The sequence below is a fragment of the Geospiza fortis genome, unplaced genomic scaffold, assembly GCF_000277835.1.
Source record: "Geospiza fortis unplaced genomic scaffold, GeoFor_1.0 scaffold286, whole genome shotgun sequence".
NCBI lineage: Eukaryota > Metazoa > Chordata > Aves > Passeriformes > Thraupidae > Geospiza > Geospiza fortis.
This window is the reverse complement of record NW_005054444.1, coordinates 981554-1002872: the sequence shown is the minus strand read 5'-3', so window position 1 is coordinate 1002872 and position 21319 is coordinate 981554. Positions and strand designations below refer to the sequence as shown.

Here is a 21319-nt window from a genome sequence, read left to right as displayed (position 1 = left end):
TTTGGACTTGAACCCATTTTAATTTTGGAGACTGACACGTGCTCCCAGATCAGTGACATACGGCGCTTTAACCTGAGGTTTATCTGCAGCGTCAGTGATAGGTTAAAGGCTGGTGTGCCCCTGTTACATCAGACTGTGGTCTAAGAGCGTGGGTGCTAAGCACACGGATGCAGACTGTGCCAAAGTAAATCCAGGGATTGCTTCAGCTGGGAGCAAGGCACGGGCAGATGCCAAATTCTCTCTGTGCTTGCGTACCTCTGGTTGTGCTCTGCTAAAACACAGCAAGGGCCAGGACAGAATGAGGATGTCCACCTTCAATTGAGGTTGTAACTAGAGGGCAAATTCATCCAAGCCCTATGCTCTTCACTGCTGCCACTCAGGAAATGGAAATACGAGTGTTGTATTGCACTAAACAGTTGTTTAGTTGTTTGCAACACACAAGGGTGCAGTGCCCAGGAAGAGTCTGGAGGAGGGGGGTGGTCAGTGTAGAATCACCTTATGGCTGGGGGAATCTGTCAAAAGACTGGGCATTCAGCTTGGGCACATGTAAAGTAGTGATTTGATAAAACATGTGTGGACTTAAAGTGTTCATACATATTTTATTTATTTGGAAAGGCCTAACAGTGGAACTATGAGAGGCGTTGGCATAGGTAGCAGGAACTGCCCTGGAAATGATTCTAGAGTATCCAGGAGGATCAGATATGTCTGGGATGGATGGGTGGACAGAGGCAGGGATGCATGGGATGGAGGTGATTTGAAAGGATTTTACTCCCAGCTCAGAGTAACGACTGGATGAGGGGAAGATCACTAATGTTGCTTTTTACAAGCTGAGGATGCTTTTTACAAGCTGAGGTCAGTAGCCGATGTGCAGATTTGGCTCTGATCAGATACTACAGCCAAGCTCCAGACCAATCACAGATGAGATGAGACTCTCCCAAGTCCCCTTCTGCTTGAGTGAGAGACATGTATTTCCACATATCCCTTCCCAGTGTCCTGGCACCCACAGCCTGGAATACCACCTGAATGTAAACGTGGGTGGAGAACTGTGTTATGTGACCTTCACTCTGCTGCTGGTGGGAGTAAGTAAATATTAGCTCATGTCATTAGCCTAGAAAAGATATTATCTCCATATATTAACTCCCCTACTCTTTGAACCTAGGAGCATCTGAGGGGGTATTTAGGGTTGCTCCAACCCATCAGTACATGCAGCTCTCTCCTCCAGTGTGGATCTTGTCAGCTTTCTGTCCCAGCCCAAGCAATGGGAGCACCACTGCTCCTCTTAGCCCTGACCCTACTCCCAGTTGCAGCTGCAGCAAGCCTGGAACCGTGAGACTCTCTCCTTTTGATTTTGGGGGGCTTGGGGGAAGGGCCTGTTGTTAGGGGTGGTGCTGAGGGGCTGCACTCTTTGGCACCCCAGAGCTGGATGGTGGGAGCCTGGCTCCCAGGGGGCTGAGCAGAAGCAGCTCCTGCAGAGTCCCGGGCATTGTGGAGGAGCTGCACTGCACACACCACAAAGCTACAGAGGCCACAGGAGTTCTGCCTCTGTTTGTGCTGTGCTGGTGGAGTGAAATCTGGTGTGAGGATGGAAGCCTAATGCCTCAGCCACTGAATGTTTGGCTTCTTTGGTTTCCTCACACAGCCTTGCTCTGTGTACTCACAACTGGAGCATTGTCGTCTGGGCAGCTGTGTCCTGGCTGGTGGCAGGGTGGTGACACAGAGAAACTGGGAGTTCTCTATGCTGGGCATATTCCTCCTTTCTCATTTGAAAAGGAGCTTAAAAGAGCTAAACTTCCTTCAATGCAGTCCTCCAGACATTTCTCACCCTTGGTCTACCTCTTCATGAAAGTAGCAGAGATGGATGCTGGCCTGTCCACCTCAGCCTCTGACCTGTTTTTGAACATGTACTGCTCTCTTCTAGTCACTATATGGTGGTGTTCCCTGCTATCCTTCGGCAGTCCCAGGAGGAGAAGCTCTACATTCACTTCAGCTCCCTAACTGAGGCTGTCCACCTGGCTGTCACCTTGCAGACAGAAACCCAGAATCACACACTGGTGGAGCAGGATGTGGAGAAGCCAGGCACTTCTCAGAGCATCACCTTCCAGGTGAGTGTAGCTGTGGCTACTGATTTGGCAGGGGATGCTTTCATGTTCACACAAGAGCACGGCACTTCTCTGGGTACACTGTCCTTTTCCTTGCCATAGCTTCCAAGCAGGATAAGTATATTTCCCTACCAGTGCTAGGCAAAATACAAGTGTCCTGGAGTCCAAGATAGCAGGGCATCTTTTCTATGTATAAAAAGATTTTTATAGAAAAGAACAGATTTCTTTTGATCTGTATCAGCACATTTCATCCTACTTAAAGTGTGGTGCTAAATATTCATTTTCAGTTTAATCAGTGTTTTGCCCCTAAAAGTGCTTGTATATCAGAGCAAAAGTCAATGCATTGCAAATACTTTCTTTTCATCCTTGTTTCCTCAGGAGCCTGCCCCTTCAGCTCCAAGAGGACCATTGTGCTCTAAAGCTGCACCTACATTGCCAGATGTAGTTGCGGCCTGCATAGACATTGAGCTTGCTTTAATTTAGCTGTGATGGCCCTGAACCAACAATGAATTGAATTTCACCAAGGATATTTCTGGATATTTCTGGAGTGGCTTGAGTTCCTGTCATTGCTAACTGCCGTAGTTAGCTTATCGAGCCACACTGACTGTAGAACCTTCAGCTACATTTCTGGAGAGCCATGGAGATGTGTGTGGTGCTGAGGCTCTACAAACTGCCCCTGTCTTCCTCAGCACAGCACAAAGTCACTGTGCCTATGCCCTGATTGCCCTGCAGACTCAGCAGAATTCAAGGAGGGGCTGTAGTCACTTTTGGGCTTTACATCAACATGACAATGATTAACTAAGAGTTTGGTGCCAACCCTTAGGAGAGAGCAAGTCCTGGTTCGGAAAGCCAAGGAAGTCTGCTGTTAGCAAAAAATAAAAACCACCAAAAAAAATCTTCCTCTTGCTGAATTCAGTCTCTCTGATGCTGAGATGTCCTGTGTTTGCCTCATCAGTATCCCATCTCTCATTACTTTGGATCTGACTTTCCTATGGTTTACTTAGTTCCATAAAACTCTCTCATTTATGTTAAGTGGGAGAAGGACATGTTGGTCAGTTCACTATTAAGTTCATAAACAAGGCAGTGACTGCTTCTCTGTCACAAGTGGGTTACAGAGTCATACAGAAGAATTTGGACTCTGAAGTTTGGGGATTTTTTAACAGTGAGATGATGTCTTATATATGTGATAAGATGCAAAGTTTCTGATGAATTTTTTTTGCTTTTCCTTGTGTCAATCAACGTAGGTGCCAGACTTCATGTTAATTCCTGGAGGAACAGATGATTCCGAGACAGAGGTAGGACATGTCTCTTGTCTGCCTCTCCTCTTACAAATTTGAGGGCTTCAGCCTCTCCTGTGCCTGAGCCATGTTAATGTTGGAGATACAGGGTGGGAAAGACAGTAAAGAGGAAAAATAAATGTGCAAAGAGGCAAACATGACAAGCAGAAGGGCAAAGAAAAGGTAATGAAGAAGGTGGACAAAAAAAAGAAGACTATGACTGGGGAAAGGAGAGACTTTAATCAGAGTAGATGAAAGGAGGAGGGGGACATTGGAGATTTTGGAAGGACAAGTGCCTCTGGTTCGCTTTCAAGCTCTTTGTAGTCTGAGGTAATTTGTTGGTTTTTTTTTAACCTGACAGTCAGAGGAGGTGGCTTCTCTGCATGTCCTGATCCACAGTGGAGACAAAGTGCTCCTTGATGGTGACAAAAAAGTTCTGGTCAAGCCCCAGAAGAATATAATTCTGATAGAGACAGACAAGGACTTATACAAACCTGGAGAAACAGGTAAGGCAAGAAGGCAGCATATTGAAATGGGGAGGGAAGGGTCAAGATAGCAGCCACACCTGGAGGGAAGATTTCACCAAGTGCAGCAAGCTAAGGCTCTTGGAGATGGAAGGAAGCAGATCTCTATTATCCAGTGTTTCTAGAAACAGTTTGAGCCAGGATGCTCCCCGCCAAGGTGTGCTACACCAAATTCCCAACCTGCTGTTCCTGGGTGTTATTTTGGTGCCATATCTCTAGTGAGACCTAAAGGGAAAACCAGGACTCTCCAGGACACTGGACAGCCTTGAAGACTATTGTTCATGTTTGAGTAAAACCTAGAGTGTCAGTTCCAAACTGTAGAATTACAGAGTCCCCACAGTCTTCACAATATGAATGGACTGCAGACAGACTCCACTGTAGACAATCCCACTGTTTAGCCCAATTTGTAATCTCTCTAGGTAAAGGCAGTGGGGTTCTGCAGCACACAGCTGTGTATAAGCCTCCCAGACAAAGCCCTCTGGGGTGGGAGGTTCTGGGGAGGGCTGTTTGGGAAAAGACCTGAGCATCTCTGAGGTAAACAGAGAGACATGAATACTGGAGCATAGAAAAGGAGAAGCAAGTTTGTGCAAGGACCTGTTGCAGCCAGAATACTTTACTATGTTTTTCTTTATTTCTACAGTGAAATTTAGAATTGTGAACCTTGATGAGAACCTTAAGGTCATTAAAGATGAGGTGAGTATCACTTTGTGCTTTTCTAGAAGGTGGAGCTTCAGCATGAGACATGGTGAGAGGCTTATGAACAAGATATCTCCTTTCATGCCTGTTAAACCATAAGAATAAATTATCTTAGAAGGAAACCACTCATCCACTGGTCCCTTGAAGAAAGACAGGTGTAAGCTGGCACAGAGGGAGGAGGAGATGTACTGTGGGGTCTGGATGGGGCAGGAATTTCTGCGCAGGGACCCATGTCAGGCAGAGTTCTTTATACTGGTTCACATGGATGCTGTTTTACAAAACTGAGATTGTGTTTCTCTTGTTTTTACAGTATTCCCAGATATGGCTGCTGGTAAGTGACAAAGAAGTGACCAAAGGGATATATCTGTCTCTTCTGCTGTGATCTTTCACTCCCAGAGTTGTGCCACAAATGTAACGTCATGAAGTTATGGTTATAGTTCAGGTTCGGCTGAAGGTTTTTCTGTGTGGTCAGCTTCTATGTGGTCAGCACAGCTGCTTCTCCTTCCCCTAGTGTTATGATGCTGCCACTTCTCAGTAGCTTTGCTGTTCTTGGCAGCCTCTGTAATTCCTAAGTTTACTAAAATAATACTGGAGGGAAGCAAAGGTATATCTCCTGGCAATCTAGAGTCCTCTCTACTGGGTCAAGTTTAAGCCCTTGTAGTGCCTTCTTGTGCCTGAGTATGGCTGGACCTGCCAGATACATGTGCCCAATGTGACTTGTGGCTCTACATGTCCTTTCCCAAACAGGATCCTGAAAACAACCATATTGCTGAGTGGCTGAATGTAAAGTCAAATCACGGCATTGTGGATCTATCCTTCCCCCTGGCGTCTGAAGCATCCCTTGGGAATTATACCATCTCAGTGCAGCAGAACATGGCTTATAAAGAATTCAGTGTTGAGGAATATGGTGAGACTCCAACATCAGAGGGGTGGGAAAAGCAGTGGGGGTAGCTGGAGGAGAGAGCAGAGTGTCCATCCCACCTTTTGCTTTGGGAGAACAACAGAATGGACACAAGGATGGATGGGTCTGTGTGCACATCTCACATGGGGCTGGAGGTTCTGCAGCTGCACAGGGTACAAAGGAGAGGCTGTGGGCTGACATCTCATTCTACCTGCATCTGTGCCCTGTAATGAGCATGTTTTGCTGAGCTAGGTGCGTCATCCACTCCAGTCAGCTCCTGTAATGGGAAGTGGAATCATGCCTTGCTCCCATTAATTGGCATTGGTAAAGACAAAACCTTGCGCCATGTGCCTTGCCTGAGCTGGAGTAGAAAGCAGTCCCATGTGCAATTGCAGCAGCAAGTACAGGGTGGTGTGGCTGGAGGGAGTAACTTGACTGCAGCATGGTGATGAAGAGCTGGGGATGTAACTGTCTTTCCCTCATCTGAACTGCAGCTACAGCTTCTCTCAGTGTCTATACTCATCCATACCATCCATTGGTTTTTCCTCCATCCTTGTCCTACTCTCTTCCATACAGTGCTGAAAAAATTTGAGGTGGAAATTGAGCACCCTCCACATATCACTACATCAGATGAGGAATTTCAGCTGGTTGTCTGTGGCAAGTGAGTACATGATACCATTGTGATCTCTGCCCTTTGACTCCACTGTCACCTCCAGATTGCTCAAGAAAAAGAAGTGATCTTCCCCTTGTCAGTATGATCATTTTGCATTACCCTGTGTCTTGGGGAGACAGACCACACTCTGGAATGGGCTCCTTGTCACACCTGGTCACTTACAGTGAGGCTGAAGGACACTAAAGATGCTGGGTGTAGTGGGTGGAGAGGGATGCAAAATGATTTTAAAGGATGAGCTAAAGTTCCTGAGCAAACAAGGTACAATGCAAAGCTCTCTGGGCTCCACTTCCCCTGATGAGGATGGGAGGTGTCCTATACCAATATTTCTGCTGACAGTCAGCAGACTGTCTTTTGGTGAATGTTTCTCTCTTTTGACATAGGTATACTTATGGGAAGCCTGTTCAAGGGAAAGTAGAAATCACTGTTATGACATGCTCCCAGGACAGGAAAGGCAATTCTACAAGTTCAGCGATTCAGAAGCAAAACAGCTGGGTAGGTGAACAAATAGGAGATCAAAAAGTGTCTGGAAATGTGTTTCTGCCCCCTTAACCTGCCACAATGCACCTCAGATGGGCACCAACCTGTTCAGTCTGGTATCTTCCCAGTTGCTGGACATGATCAGACCACTGATTCCTCTTCCCATAACCCTGTGCTTGAATTACTGCTCTAGCTGCGCATTCCTGACTCCCTGCCTTGGGAGAAAGTGTAAGCCATGGGAAGCAGTGGTGCCTAGGACCTTTTCCAAGGGTCTGTATCACATAGTGTGCAATCAGATCACCCCATCTCGTGGGGCTATTCAGATCACTGAATAGCCTACCAATAGCCTACCAGGGCCTATTCAGCCCGGTGACCACGCCCACCTATAATCAGGCTATCAGAGCATCACATGGACTGTGGATCCAGGACTGATGTCCTGTTTCTTGCTCTACCCCTGCACAATGAGTCATCTAAAGCTTGCTAGTGTCTGGTCTGAAATTATGTCCATTGCTGGTTACATTTTCTTCTCATCCGTGTCCATTATTTTTTGTGGTTATGCTTCGCATTTGTTTTTTCCCACGGGTTTCAGATGCACGGGCTTTGGCCTGAAAGTCACAAGAAATATTTTTAAATGTCAGACCAGCCAGCAATGAGCCAGAATAGAAAAATCTAGCTGGATCTCTGCATCTTTTAAAATGCACTCCAGCTGGAATGCCGTGCAGTCTTAGCTGTGCAAAACATCAGCTGAATGCCAGCTCCACATGGCATGTAAGAGGCCCTGAAAGGTTCTGAGGAGCACTTCTTAGGCAGGGCTAGAAACACTGGCTATACCCAGGCTCTGCCTCAATGATTGGCAAAGCTCTTGCCATCTGCACCTGGCAGGAATTTCTGTGTTTCATATGGCCATGTCACAGGAATGGTCATGTCTGGAAAGCCACACTGCCAGGCTTTATTCATCAGGGCCATAGCATTTCAGGGAGACCTTTAGCTCACATAATGAAATTCATGCTCTCTCAGCTACAGGATTTGGGCTGAATCCAGTCTCCTGAGATTCTCTGTGACATAATTAACCCTTATGTGATTTGCCTTAAGTACTTTTTTTTTTTGCCACTTTTTTGTGATTGTTTAATACAAGCATATTGATTTCTTTTCTGCCTAAGATATCCATGATGGGTTTCTGCAGTTAGGTTTTGGGAGCTTTCCTCTGTTCCAAAAATATCTGGAAATACTTCTTTAGGATTGCCTGGCATCTATGGAACAGTTTGTCTTCCTCCACACCACACTCATTCTCTCTGTTCTCCTCTCTGTGCAGACAAATAAGGATGGCTGCGCTACTTTCACAATAAAGACAGAAGCTCTGGAAATAAATGAAGCTGACAGTGACATAATTGCAAAAGGCAAAGTGGTGGAAAATGGAACAGGTACTGGATAATATGTGGAGCATTCTCTTCTTCACAGGCAACATTTTTGGCTTTGGTCTTTATGTGGCAGTGGAATGTCTTTTGAAAAAGTAACTTGAAGGTTCCCATGTCTTTTGTTATGGCAATAGTCTCTATTATACTCTATCTAGTACCTCTTCCATCTGTTTTTACCAGATTTCCTAATCCTTCCACCGTTCACCTCCCTTCATATATGTGTAACTTCATAGTGATTGCCTGGACACCAGGGTGTTCCTCAGCCAGTTGCAAAGTCCTAGACTGTTTAAACAGTTATCTAGTTTCCCTTTATCTTCAAAAAACACAAACAAATAAACATGTAAATAAATACTTATAGCCTATTATGCATCATGTCATGAAGCAGGGAGACCAGAAAGCTTGATGGAATAATATCCTAGAAGAATGTATTTTCTTTCCTAAATTTAGAGCTTGTAGATGTTGTAGGTAGCGTTGAAGTACGTTTTTTACTTCTGCTTCCCTAAGAGCACTGCTTCAGATTGAACAGATTTTTCATTTCCCCACCCAGGAGCCCATTCTGAGGAAACGGCTCAAATTTCTGTTGCATGGATAAAGAAAGCTGTACAGTTCATCGACCTCCATCCATTCTACAAACGAGGGATACCATACACAGGGAAGGTAACATTCATGGATCCCTTCTCTGCTCAGAATGCATCACAGATAAAACCTCTTGTGGGAAAAAAGGAACAGTCTCCAGGAAAGTCAATGCTGCTCTGCTGGCACTCAGAAACTAGGAGTGAAGCCTCATGTAGAAAAAATTTTTTTCTCCCCATTCTAACATAGTATATTTCCTGGACTGGAATTCTGGGGCCAGCTGCAGTTTCTGGAGGCTTCCCCAGGAGCATCTCCTGAAACTAATCTGTGCATATGGGATGGGGGGTGCGTCAGCTGGCACATAACATTCCCTTGGGATGAAAACTCATGGTAACTTGGCAGAAATCTCTAAAGCCTTGCCCATCAGTTCACTGGCACTCATTTCTGACTCGGGTCACCTGGGTGATGCTAGGACCGCTGTCCTGGGGCTAGAAACACTTTCACCTGGGCCGGTACTGACCTCAACACAGAGGGCAAGGAACAGCAAGAGTTAGGTTGCTGGGGACAAATCTCTTTCTGATCATCAAAGATCCTCCAGCATTGTCCAAGAAACACCTCAGGGTCTGAAGAGTTCACCTTTTCCCCCAATAGAGGTGTCTCATTGCCTGTATTACTATTTTGTTCCAGTCCTGAACAGCTTCAAATTGTTGGTTTCATGTATTTATTGGACTTTTATTTGGATCCTTCCAACTGGTCTGAAAGCTAGAAGGGCTGAGGGAACCAAGTGATAGAAGCAATTAATATTAAGCACTGTCAGTGCCTCAGAGTCTGGCATAACAGGGTATTAACTTTCCCCCCTTCCCTACAGATGATCTTCCGCAGTGAAGAGTCTCCCCTCAGTAATGAAACAGTCCATCTAATAGTTGATGTCAATGATGAGGAGACACAGCTGTCACTCCTCACAGATGAGATGGGGGAAGCTCACTTCACACTGGATACCACCAGTTGGAACAGCACGATGGTTTCTCTGAGGGTGAGTATCAGCCACTGAAAATCTTTTGTCTGGTATGGGGTGTGTCCCATGAAAAATAAGAGGAAAAATGAGATTGTGTCAAATCTACTAAGCTTGGATTTTTGCTAAAACTTTGTAAGAAGAAATCTTGTAAGAGACTTTAAAATGATGTTTCAACAAATTTTTTTAGGCACACAGATGTGCAGTCTGCCATCAGCTCAGGTGATAACAGAGTTTCAGCAGGTGTACAAGTTCTCTTGCATCACTTGATACTAATTGTATTGCCACCTTGTGTTTCTGTGCTCGGAAGGGTACCCACCGCCCTCCAAGTGACGACAGTTCATTTTCTGGTGCAATTGAAGGAGAGGACTTCCGTTGGCTGAAACCTTTCTACTCTGAGAGCAACAGCTTCCTGGAGATCAAGGCCAAGGATGACATGATGCTCTGTGATCAAGAGGAGGAAGTGCAGGTGGATTATATCCTTTCCCAGAATAAACTCAGCCCCGATGAAGACCACATTGATTTCTACTACCTGGTGAGCACAGAAGACAGCTGATTCTCAGGGCAAGGTTAAGCTTACTGGCATTTTACCCTTTTCTCACAGCAAAGAGATACTCAAAGGAAAGATAAAGCTAGTCCTAGACAGCCAGCTTGTGACTTCTGTTCTGCTCAAACCTGTACCTGCTTTCCAGTTCCTGGACTTGCTCCTAGCCCCCAGCTGCATTGCTTTGTTATCCATGTCTTGACTTAAGCTTGGGTGATAGATGCCTGCCATTTGCCCTACTTTCTCTTATGTCCACATGGATGGAATTGGCTGGCTAGCCCGAACTCTGCCCAGAAGGGGAGCCCCGGATGTCTATATGTGTCTGGGGCAATCTGTCTGAGAACTAAGAGGCAATCTCTGGGGCAGCTGACATTCCCTCGCCTGTATCTTTGCAGGGAAAACCTTGAGAGGCCCTTGCACAGGGCCTTGATGCACAGCAGAGGTATGCAATAGAGTTTTCATGAAGTCCACTTTCAAGAAAGTGAGTCAAAGCAAAGGTGTGACTAAAGCCTAGCTGAGAGGTTATGACTGTCTTGGTTACTGGACTGGACTCACTCGTACAATCAGAAAGTACTGGATACTAATAATGCAAAGATCAGAGTTCACAGGGTCTTAAGAGCAGAGCTTCATAGCCCATAGCTTCAGAAGTACCTGGCTTTGCAAGCAGCCCCACCTTCTCATAGCCTAACTAACACCTCTCAAGTCCTACCCAGTTATACCATCAGCATCTCTGCTGCAGAGATGGAAATGGAAATCATGTCCTGCCAGAGGAACTTCTGGGGAAACATTTGTCAGATGCCATTCTCTCTTCCTGTGTTCTTTTCACACTCTCCTCCTGCTCTTGTAATTCAGACTCTTGAGTGGTGCTTCTCTTTTTCTTCAGGTGATAGCAAAAGGCAAGATCCTTTTCAGCGGAAAGAAGAAGGTGCCAATTACCCAGCATGAGAGTGAGTAAAAACATGAGAAGTGTCTTGTAACACACTCCAGAAAACTGACCACTCTCCAGTGGCTCTGTCTGCAGGTGTTATTCTTATCCACAGGTGGGAAATATTGAACTGAGTTCTTAATGGTGATCCTTCTCCTAAGACCAACAAAATCTCCTCTCAATTCAGGGTCTTTCTAGGCAACTGCTCCTTCTGTCTTGTCTAATTGATATAACATCCAATCTTATGAATTTGCTGCTAACTTGTACCTTTGAAGAAGACATGAGTCAAATAAATGGCGGGTATGCTTGGTTTATTGCTAATTTGTGACATTGTCTGTGTGAGGTGTTCTTATCTGCAAGGCAGAGATTATTAAGTCCCTCTTTTGATTCTTAATGCGTGTCCCACTCCAGTGAGTTGATTTGTTTGGATGTTGTCCCTCTCTTCCTCGCTGCTGTCTAGTGCAGATCTGCAGGGCTCCTTCTCATTGACTCTGCCTATTGGCAATGACTTCCTGCCTGGCATCAAGCTTCTGGTGTATGTGATCTTCTCAGACGGAGAGGTGGTGGCTGATATGGAGGAGTTTGTAGTAGCATTGTGCTTTAGCCATCAGGTGAGCAGAAATCACACAAGGAGTGTGATAGCATTGCTGATGTGCTCTGATCTGCTGTAGTTCCTGGTCCTGTTTTATCCTCATCCAAATGGTATAAGCTGGATATATGCAAAACCAGATGCCCAAGTATTTTAGGTGGGAAACAAGACAGATAACCTCCTTCTCCCTGAATTCCTGGTTCTGCTCTCCACAACACCAACTGGCAAGCTTTGCTCAAGGAGTAAACCAGGTTCCCTTGAACTCTTTTTTCCCCCCATTCCCTGTTAGTGACTTTGCAACACACTGTCTCTCATACGCTCCCTAACACAGAAGAGAAACTTGTCTGCTTAGCTCCCTGTGGTAGTTCTGGATCAGAGGGTGGTGGATGTGTGGTAGTAGAGGAATTCTGGCTAGGGCTCTGTGCACTGCAGCCCCTTTAACCTTCCCAATGAATTTCCAGGATGGCTTGATTCAGCACTTCATCCCCCTTCCCTACCTTATACAAAGTCTTTCCCTCTGCAGTCCTGACATATAAGAGTCAGAGGGTCTCACTCTCCAAGGCTAAGCCCCCAGACCTTGTCTTCTTTTGCAGGTGGCACTGGAATTCTCACACGAGGAGGAGGTCCCAGGCTCACAAGTCAGACTGAACCTCATGGCTGCTCCAGGGTCCTTGTGCTCTGTGCGAGCTGTCGACAAGAGCGTCCTCATGAATAGGAACAAAATCCCAACAGAACACAGTGTGAGTGCAGCCTGCCCTGTCCAACTTCCTAACGTCTGCCTGCCTTCTGCCTCCATGCATGGCTGGCAGGAAGCCCACAGGACATCCCAGGACAGCTGCAGTGTTGGGTGGCTGCCCTGCCATGCCCCTTCTTCGGCCTCTCCTGAGCAGTTATGGGGTGATCGTGTTTCTCGTCCTCAGCTCTGTGCTGTGAGCCTCTGCCTGAAGGGTGGTGGATGCTACCTGGCACTGCAGGGGGAGGCAGGGAGAGCCACTTCAAGGAGATGCTGGTGCTTTCTGCTTGGAGGGAGAGTGCTTAGCAGCCTCCCTCACATCCACATCTCTGCTCTACCATCTTCCACCAAACTGTGAGGTTAAGCCTTTAAAATGGAATTTTGCCCTGGCAGGGTCCTCCTGTCCCTCTGCCCCAACCACTGCTGAGTTAAAACCATGCAACAGCTCAGTATTTTGGAGCAGTTCTTTAGAAAACAGTAGCTAGATGAGAGCACCCAGAGCACACAGTGGCTGGTGAAAAGGGGTCAGTATTTTGTCAGCACCCAGGTGGATTCCGAGAATCAGAGGGGTTGGAGGCACCTACCTTAAAGCAGCTGCGTGTTTCCCAGGAATTAATTTAAAACTTGGAGTAAAAATACTGCAAAACCTGAAAATTCTAACATAAATCCACAATGTGTACCAGAGATAAAACAGGTACATGCCTCATGCAAAGTAGTAAGTTAAATTATAGCAGTGTACAGTGTGTTACAAAGAAGCCTCACCAAATCCAGGGGGATACACTACACCAGTTGATAGGGCCCACAGTGTGATCTGGTGGTCCATTTCATAGGCATGCTGTCCTAGTGCAGAGCACTTGCATCATCTGCTGACAGGTATTTAAAGTAATAATCTTTAAATATGTAGATCAGATGTGCCAATGCCTTGTATTTAAACAGAAGCATTTTTATCCTAATTTTGCACCCTAGTGTTGAAAGGCTTGAACTGTCTTGCAGCCTAAAAGCTGCTTGTCTACATCCACTGCTTGGAATTATGTCCTTTAGTATATATTATCCTATATATGTCCTTTATATTATGTCCTTTAGTGTAAGCTGGGTCAGTGCCAACTTCCTCAACTGCAGACCTCTTCAATATGGAATAGAAGGCTACAACCCAAAAGTTTGACCCATACACGTGGTTGTTGGCCAGCTCTGTTTGAAGACCTGTGTTTTTCCATTGCAGTTGTACTATAAAATCTTCAGTAACACCTTCATGTTTGGAGGACGAGGCTTGCCTTACCGCCTGGAAGACTTTGAGGCATACCCTTGCCTGCCCCAGCAGCCCAGACCCCACAAAAAGGCTAGGATGGGTGCACCATGGTACCAAAGTGAGGCTGATGTCTATAACCTGTTTAAGGTGAGTGCCTACACCTCCTCTAAACTTTCCCAACTTTCCCCTAGTGAGTTCCAATATGCTGTCATGAATGCCTACAAGAAGTCATCTGTTCCTTGTTGCCCACTGTAGCCATACTCATTTGGGGACTATGGGGAAAGCTGAGTAAGTACAGTACAAACCACCTGATAAGAAGAAGATAATGTAAAAATGAACAAACTTACTTCAGGCTCCCATAACTACAAAGTGGGGGGGGGGACGGCAAGAATACAGCAGTAACACCTGAGCACCTCACCATATTCTGACCAATCACCACTTGGCTATTATTGTATTTACATACTGCTTTACTCTGTGTTTCATTGAGCATCTCCTTACTTATCCTCAAGCAGTTTAAATAAAAGTTAGTCTTTCACAGTTTGGCTTTATAGCTAACTGTCAAGACAAACAACGAAATAAACTGATATGCTAACAAGCATGATAGCCAGAGAAGTGTTAACATGTCTGCTAACTGAAATGCAAGAAGTGCTGAGTGCTGCTTCTGGCAGAATGCTCTTTAATGAAATATATGGAAAATATATGAGTTGAAGCACCTCAAAATAGGAGAAGAGGGTAACAACACACTGAAAACAACCCAAAATGTCTGAATTGCATGGGTTTCTTAATTTGAGAGAACTTTACCACACAAATACAGAACCTGATTCCCTTCAAAAGGCATGTTATTGTGCTGTCTCCTAGATGATTATTCCTTAGACTGTGTGTCATTGCTAGGGTTGGGCATATGAAGTGCACATCTAGTTGAAATCTGCTTGTATGAGAAGAAATAGTTGCTTCCAGTATTCCTCAGAAACTGGTTTCCATTCCTCATGCACTGGTCAAGAGTCTGAGCCACAAGGTTATGCATATAAAGAAGCAGCATTTAAAAATGTTTCACCACTGGCCACCAGCCCCCATTTGATACCCATGATCATGAGATAATTTCAACATTCCTTGTTCCCTTTTGTTTATCAGTGATTTACTGTCTCTACTATTTTCCCAGAAACTGCGCATGAAAATATTTACCAACACTAGAATCAAGAAACCTGTTTCCTGTGTGCTTCCAGAATTTCATAAAAAGATATCTCTAAGAAAACACTCTATTCTTGGTAAGGAACAGACATGTCCAACTTCTTGAGTGAAGGGTCTTACCTCTCCCAGTTCTCAGCCTGCAGCTGAGACAACTGAGCCCCATCCTGCTGTGTTTCTTGTTTGTGTATAACAGCAACAAAGCTTGTGTCCCTTTCAATGGACCTGATTTACAAATCACAGGTAGAAGCTCAAATCCCCATGCTTTCTTGGTGCCCCTGTGTTCACTGTTTTTCATACAGAATGTAGTGTGCTTTCTACCAGCACTTTCACAGATTATTTAAAGGAGTGTGACTCCATTTCAGCGTGTGTCTCCTGCTGGATCCAGACCAAATTTGGATCCGTCAGACTGAGCCTTGGGCTAAACTCTATCCAGCTATGTCTCCCTAAAGCTCTGTTCCCCACATATACCCACACTGTGTCAGATTCTCATTGAAACACCAGCCCTGTCCACTCACATTCTGTGTCACAAAACATTTATGGTTTGTGTTAGATTGCCTGTGAATGAAGAGCTAGTTTCACCTGTAATTATATATGCTGTTTTCTGTGGTATCACTTGCTCCCTACCAGACAGCCAAGTTACCCATGCTGATTCTAAACCTCACTCTGACGACAAGGAGAAACCAAAACCACGGACACTTTTCCCAGAGACCTGGATTTGGGATTTGGTGTCTGTCGGGTAGGTAACAGCCTCTGCCATCCTTCCCCAGGGACACTCCTGGAGTTTTCTGACTGCTTGTAAGCATGTCCTCCTCTTCTGCTTCCTGCTGCAGGGATGACGGACAAGCATCTCTCCAAGTTGCTGTACCTGACACCATCACAGAATGGAATGCCAACACCTTCTGCGTTGCCGATATTGGCTTTGGTTTCTCGCCTATGACCTCTCTTAGGGTCTTCCAGCCGTTCTTTGTGGATGTATCACTGCCATACTCTGTGATCCAAGGAGAGACTTTCAAGCTAAAAGCCACTGTCTTCAACTACCTCAAGGACTGTATCCAGGTGAGTCCCTCCAAGCAAGTTTCCCCAATCACATGGCCTCTGTCAGAACAAAATCTTGAGCCCAAAGACAAGCTCTGAGCTCCTCAGGAGCCCTTGATGATGGTATCTGGGCCATAAAGCATAACCTCACACTTTATCACCCAGGTATTTGCTGCTTGGTGCAGCGACTGTTACTAACACTAACCCAATGTGTGCCTGTACATCCAACCATGCTCAGGTCCACACCACCCTCACAGAGACCCCAGAACTGAAGGTGGATGCCTGTCCAGGCTGCCAGTTCACCAGCTGCCTCTGTGCCAACGAAGCAAAAACCTTTGTGTGGAATGTGACGGCGACCAAGCTGGGTGAGGCTGAGCAGAGGGATGCGTGGCAGCTTGTGGGAGGAGGGGTGGAATTTGCTCACGTCTGCATGTCTGGATCTAATGCTTGTACATACAGCTGCCTACTGGAAGTGCTCAGCAACATGTCCCTGTGCTCCCTGCAGGCAGAGTGAACGTCACCGTGAGCAGCGTGGCAGAAGAGTCACACAGTCTGTGTGCTAACAAGATTGCTGTGACACCTTTGCAAGGAGGGAGAGACGCAGTGATAAAATCTCTGCTTGTGAAGGTTGGTCACATCTCAGGGTGGAGAACCCCTGGCGACAGGGTTTGTCCCCTGGGGCAGTCAGCAAGATGATAACAGGAAGTTTAGCCCCTTCTTGGACATCAAACCAACTTGCTGAGGCAGGGTGACTTCCTTTCCTGTCCTCCCTATCTGAACTACTCTTTCTCCATTTGCAGCCAGGAGGTGTCCTACAAGAGAAGACCCAAAATGCCTTTCTCTGTCCTGCAGGTAGGGGACAAAAATTCCTGACTGCCATTGATCATGAGACCAGGATGGAAAGGACAGGGTTACTGCAAATACCCAGAGGTGGGAGGGAATTAATCAGAGAGCAAGCACTGGTGGCACCATCCTGCCTGGGAGAACAACCACTATAATTTGTCCTTTCAATCTTTTACCTGGCAAAATTTTCTGTGTTGAGGCATGTGTTTGCAAGTCTTGGCTCCTGTGACTCGATGTCACATTATGCTTCACCTGGGTCTCCTTCACCTCCTGGATGTTTCACTTGTATGAATGGCTTCTTCCATGGGATAAATGTCTGGTTCTGCCTTCCTCAGATAACACCATCTCTGAAGAGTTCTCCCTGACTCTGCCCGCAGAAGTGCTGGAGGGATCTGCCCGAGTCACGTTCTCTGTGATTGGTGAGAAAGGCTTTTCCTGCTCTTGGGTCTGCAGTGAAAAAACTTGCATAAATCTTTGGCCTTATTGATGCATTGACCCAGCTCCTAATGAGATAATTTGTAAGGGGTGTGACATTGGCCTCAGAAATATCGATCAAGTAATATTTTCCAATATTTAAGTGAAACAAAACAATCCTTGCATATTTCCACCAACTTTGTCTTTGCAATTCCTTTCCCATCTTGATACCCACTCAGGAATGACAGCTCTCTTTACCCTTCTTCAGACTCCCTCAAGCTTCCTTTCCTCCTCCCAGAACCATGATGGCTTTCCTTTCTGTGCTGGCCTAATGTAGGGAGGGTCATCAGAAATCTCAATCATGTCTGTTCAGGCAGGGACTGGCTCTTTTCTAGGATCCCAGTAGAGCCTAGGGAAGGCAGCAGTCCTTTTGCTTCACACTGCTCAGTGTCTGTGCTTTTCCTTTCTCATGTCTCTCCTCTCAAATGTAAGGTGACATCATGGGTCCAGCACTCCAAAATTTAGACCAGCTGCTAAATGTGCCCTTTGGCTGTGGTGAACAGAACATGGTCCTGTTTGCACCAAACATCTTCATTCTCCAGTACCTGAACAAGACTAAACAACTGGACCCAGAAATTAGGGATATAGCACTGACATTTCTGACAATAGGTAAGCATTGTCCTTCTTCCTTCTGCTGCAAAATGAAGCTGCTACAAATCAAGAGTGTGGGGCATAGATCTGGTGGGGAGCTGAAGGGCAAGAGTGGGAGTGACTGCCAGAGCTGTGACAAAGGAAGGTATCACAGAGAAAAGGGAAATATCTCATGGAAAGAAAAGTTTCTGAAGAAAGCACAACTTGTCTCTGCTGGCAATTGAGGTACTAAGTCTGCTTTTTTGAGAAAGGTGTAGGTAATTAGTGATTTCCATCATTATGTGATGCCTGTTCGTTCCCTTACCAGTCCAAGGCTCACAGAAGCACTTTGTGAAAAGACAGCATCAGCTGCTATTACATGGAATAAAGAGTAGCCTTTGGGAGTAAATAGGAGTTCAGTAGCTTAATGTTTCCCCGTGTTTTAGAAAATATATTTTGGGGTCATGTAAATTCTCTCCAGTATAATCTGAATTTAATATAGTGCCTATGTTCGTGTCTCACGTTGTAATGTGCCTCATATTTCAGCCTGCCAGTCTCCTTGTCTGGACAGGATTTTACTCCTTTTCTTTCCCCCTTTTTCTCTGGTACTGCAAGCACGTACTGAGATCGTGTACATGTATTCGGGAGAGTGGGGTCTATCCAAGAGAATGGTGGTGGCAGAGAGGAAAGATAAAGGGTAAACACTAAGGCCATGAGGAGGGTGGAGGTAGACCAAACAGATGCAGACAGCATTCTGCCCTCAAAGTTCAAAGGCATGGCTTTGTTGCTTCCTGTACATCCCATAAAAAAAGTGTTTTGTTGAGTCCCAGCAGGGCTAGGAGGAGTGCTGAAAAGTAATTAGTGTTTAATTTGTGTCCCCTCTAGGAAAAGCCTTCCTCCTCACTCCTACCACCCTTTTTGTTCACAGCAAAGCCCCTGAGGGCTCCCTGGCACATGGGGAGCTATGAGGTGGCTGAGCATGTCGCCCCTTCTGCCAAACAGCAGGGCAGGAACCCAAAGCACTGGCTCCAAACAGCTCCAGTAATGGAGAGCAGCCTCCTGGCCACTTCAGCAGGGCTGTGCAACTGCTTCTTGTCACGCTGATGCTGTGGGGTGCAGGGGGAGCTGGGGCTGGTGTCCTTGTCTCAGCAGCTCTGACTGTAAGACTAGTGAAGCCTCTTGCTGTGGAGCCATCTTCCCATGGCTGGGATACAGTTTGAGGTGCTACAGGTGCTCACAATCAGCCATGTCCCGTTGTCACAGGCTACCAGCGTCAGCTGCTCTACAAACACGACGATGGCTCCTACAGTGCCTTTGGGAAAGGTGATGAGCAGGGCAACACGTGGTGAGTGACCAGAACTGCTACTGTCACGCTAAACCCGTTGTCCTTGCTGCTTCATCTCCTGGCTGTGACATGGGATTTCTCTGTGCTCTGCTCACAGGCTGACAGCTTTTGTAGCCAGGTCCTTTGGGCAGGCCAGCTCCCACATTTACATCGACAAGGACCACGTGCACAGCGCTCTGCGCTGGCTGCAGAAGCACCAGCTGCCCAGTGGCTGCTTCCAGAGCGTTGGGAAGCTCTTCAACAATGACCTGAAGGTATGGCTGCCAGACATGGGAGTGGGAGCAGGAGGAACTCATGGTGAGGCACGAGGTTGCTTCCTCAGCCTTTTCCACTGTGAGCTGTTGTTGGGATCTTTAGCTTGTCAGAGTGACCCCAAGAAAAGTTAGAAAGTCTCTTTTCCCAGCCTGGCTCTCGAAGAAGGAGTCAGAGCTCTTAATTTCTTGGTCTCAAGGTTGTTTATTGTATCTTAGCTATAAAATTCTTTCTCCTGCCCTGCCGAGGTCCCCTCAGCAGGACAGACAGAGGCACACTGCCTGCCCCTAGGGTGGTGTTATGTCTTTATACTAAAAACTACGTGTACAATATTTACAATTACTTTCCAATACCTATCACCTGTGTTAGACAGTGAGCTTCTACTCTAAACCAATCTAAAAGTGCCAACATCACAGCAGAAGATGGAGGCCAAGAAGAAGAAGGAGAAGGGCTGGACATGCCCAGATTCCTCCATCTTGCCCCCCTGAATCCCCATTCTAAAAACCCCAAAATCGACTTTTTCACCTTTTGATAAATTCACTATCATTCTACTTAATTTGTCATGGCTTGCAGATCTTCATCTAAGGTTGGTAACTTGCTCCATGGGTCATAATCAAAACCACAGGCGTTTTGGGCTCTGTGCCAGGGTCTCTGAGCCCCCTGGCAGGGGTCTTGGCTGTTCAGGACAGCCAGAGGGATGTCCTGGGTCCTGACAAGCAGTAGCACAAAGCAATGTCCCCATGACCTAGCACAGCTAAGGCATGACCTAGCACAGCTAAGGCATCTTCCCAGAGCTGAATGAAAAATGTGGCCTAAACCAGCAGCCATTTCCTCTGTGTGAGGTTTTAGACTCTGCTAGGCTTTCTTAATTTTCACTCTAGCCAAAAGATAACACAGCTAATTGTGCCAAGGCACTTCAAGGGCACAGGGAAATGAGAAATATTTTTCTATTTTAGTGCTTGTCTAGAATACCCTGGCTGGATTCTCCCTCTTCTCATACCTTACAGTGCACAATACTCCATGTGCTCTAATACAGGACTGTCTGAAGACACAGTTGTCCCTCCACTGCCCTAAAAATATGGCTCCTCCTAGAGCTTGTCATCCCCCAAATGATGCCTGCAGTGTAGCTGGAAATGCACCAAACTCTTGGTGAACATGCCCCAGAGCTTAGGTACTGAGCAGTGCGTGTGCAGTATGGCAATACTTGGGTTCATCGCCTTTGTAAAGGTACAAATAATCCACACTGGTCAAAATTGCCCATGTTAAATACAAGCCAAATTTCTGAAAGAAAACAGGCTGCTACAGTCATAAAGCAAAGGGTTACACATTTCTTTCCTAAAATTTGAATACAGTACAAAATAAAACCAGAGTGTACATGTAGACTGTTCATACTCGTCTGTAGACTGTTCATCCTCCCACCTTGAGCTTTCTATCTGAACAGACTTTTTGGAATAGGTTCTGCATCTCCACCTGCCTCACACTTACAAATTTTCTTCTAGTCAGTGTGAATGACACTTCTTAGCATCTTAGCCCAATTTCCCCCTCTCATTTTAGATGTATTCTTGTCTCATATCTGAGGATGTAAGCAGAACTTCCCCAAGAATGAATGCCCTCTGAGATGAAAAGCAGCTCCTGAAAGCCTGTTAAACACATATTAACCTGTAGTTTCTCAAAGCCAGATGACTTATATGTAAACTTGCCTAAATTCTTCTTTATGATGCAAATCCTGCATCATAAAAACTTTATTCAAGTGTACAGTGGTAACATATTTAATGAGATAAATTGCTTTACAGTTTGTTTCATGCCTTTCTATGAGAAGGGATGTCTAGGCTGTTTGAACAACATGGCTGAGACTGCCCTCAACAGCAAACTTGCAGCAAGCAGATATTCAGCAAGTGAGCCTGGAGGGCTTTCCTGGCCAGGAATGC

At 45.9% G+C, this 21319-nt stretch overlaps 1 protein-coding gene across 1 annotated transcript in view; it reads left to right on the top strand.

Annotated features, from left to right (window-relative positions):
• Window positions 1-1165: 1165 nt before the first annotated feature.
• The window catches only part of LOC102039148 (alpha-2-macroglobulin-like protein 1), a 35761-nt gene continuing 15607 nt past the window's right edge, over window positions 1166-21319 (top strand). The window contains exons 1-27 of the mRNA XM_005427421.1: window positions 1166-1326; window positions 1919-2102; window positions 3344-3394; window positions 3738-3882; window positions 4541-4593; window positions 4907-4927; window positions 5344-5503; window positions 6074-6158; window positions 6551-6662; window positions 7960-8068; window positions 8610-8719; window positions 9504-9668; window positions 9958-10182; window positions 11075-11138; window positions 11582-11727; window positions 12299-12445; window positions 13658-13831; window positions 14844-14949; window positions 15500-15608; window positions 15703-15928; window positions 16146-16272; window positions 16413-16534; window positions 16708-16759; window positions 17086-17169; window positions 17657-17833; window positions 19058-19139; window positions 19237-19393. Of these exons, the coding sequence (XP_005427478.1) occupies window positions 1259-1326; window positions 1919-2102; window positions 3344-3394; window positions 3738-3882; window positions 4541-4593; window positions 4907-4927; window positions 5344-5503; window positions 6074-6158; window positions 6551-6662; window positions 7960-8068; window positions 8610-8719; window positions 9504-9668; window positions 9958-10182; window positions 11075-11138; window positions 11582-11727; window positions 12299-12445; window positions 13658-13831; window positions 14844-14949; window positions 15500-15608; window positions 15703-15928; window positions 16146-16272; window positions 16413-16534; window positions 16708-16759; window positions 17086-17169; window positions 17657-17833; window positions 19058-19139; window positions 19237-19393 (3261 nt within the window). The 5' untranslated portion in view covers window positions 1166-1258. The remainder of the gene's footprint in view (window positions 1327-1918; window positions 2103-3343; window positions 3395-3737; window positions 3883-4540; window positions 4594-4906; window positions 4928-5343; window positions 5504-6073; window positions 6159-6550; window positions 6663-7959; window positions 8069-8609; window positions 8720-9503; window positions 9669-9957; window positions 10183-11074; window positions 11139-11581; window positions 11728-12298; window positions 12446-13657; window positions 13832-14843; window positions 14950-15499; window positions 15609-15702; window positions 15929-16145; window positions 16273-16412; window positions 16535-16707; window positions 16760-17085; window positions 17170-17656; window positions 17834-19057; window positions 19140-19236; window positions 19394-21319) is intronic.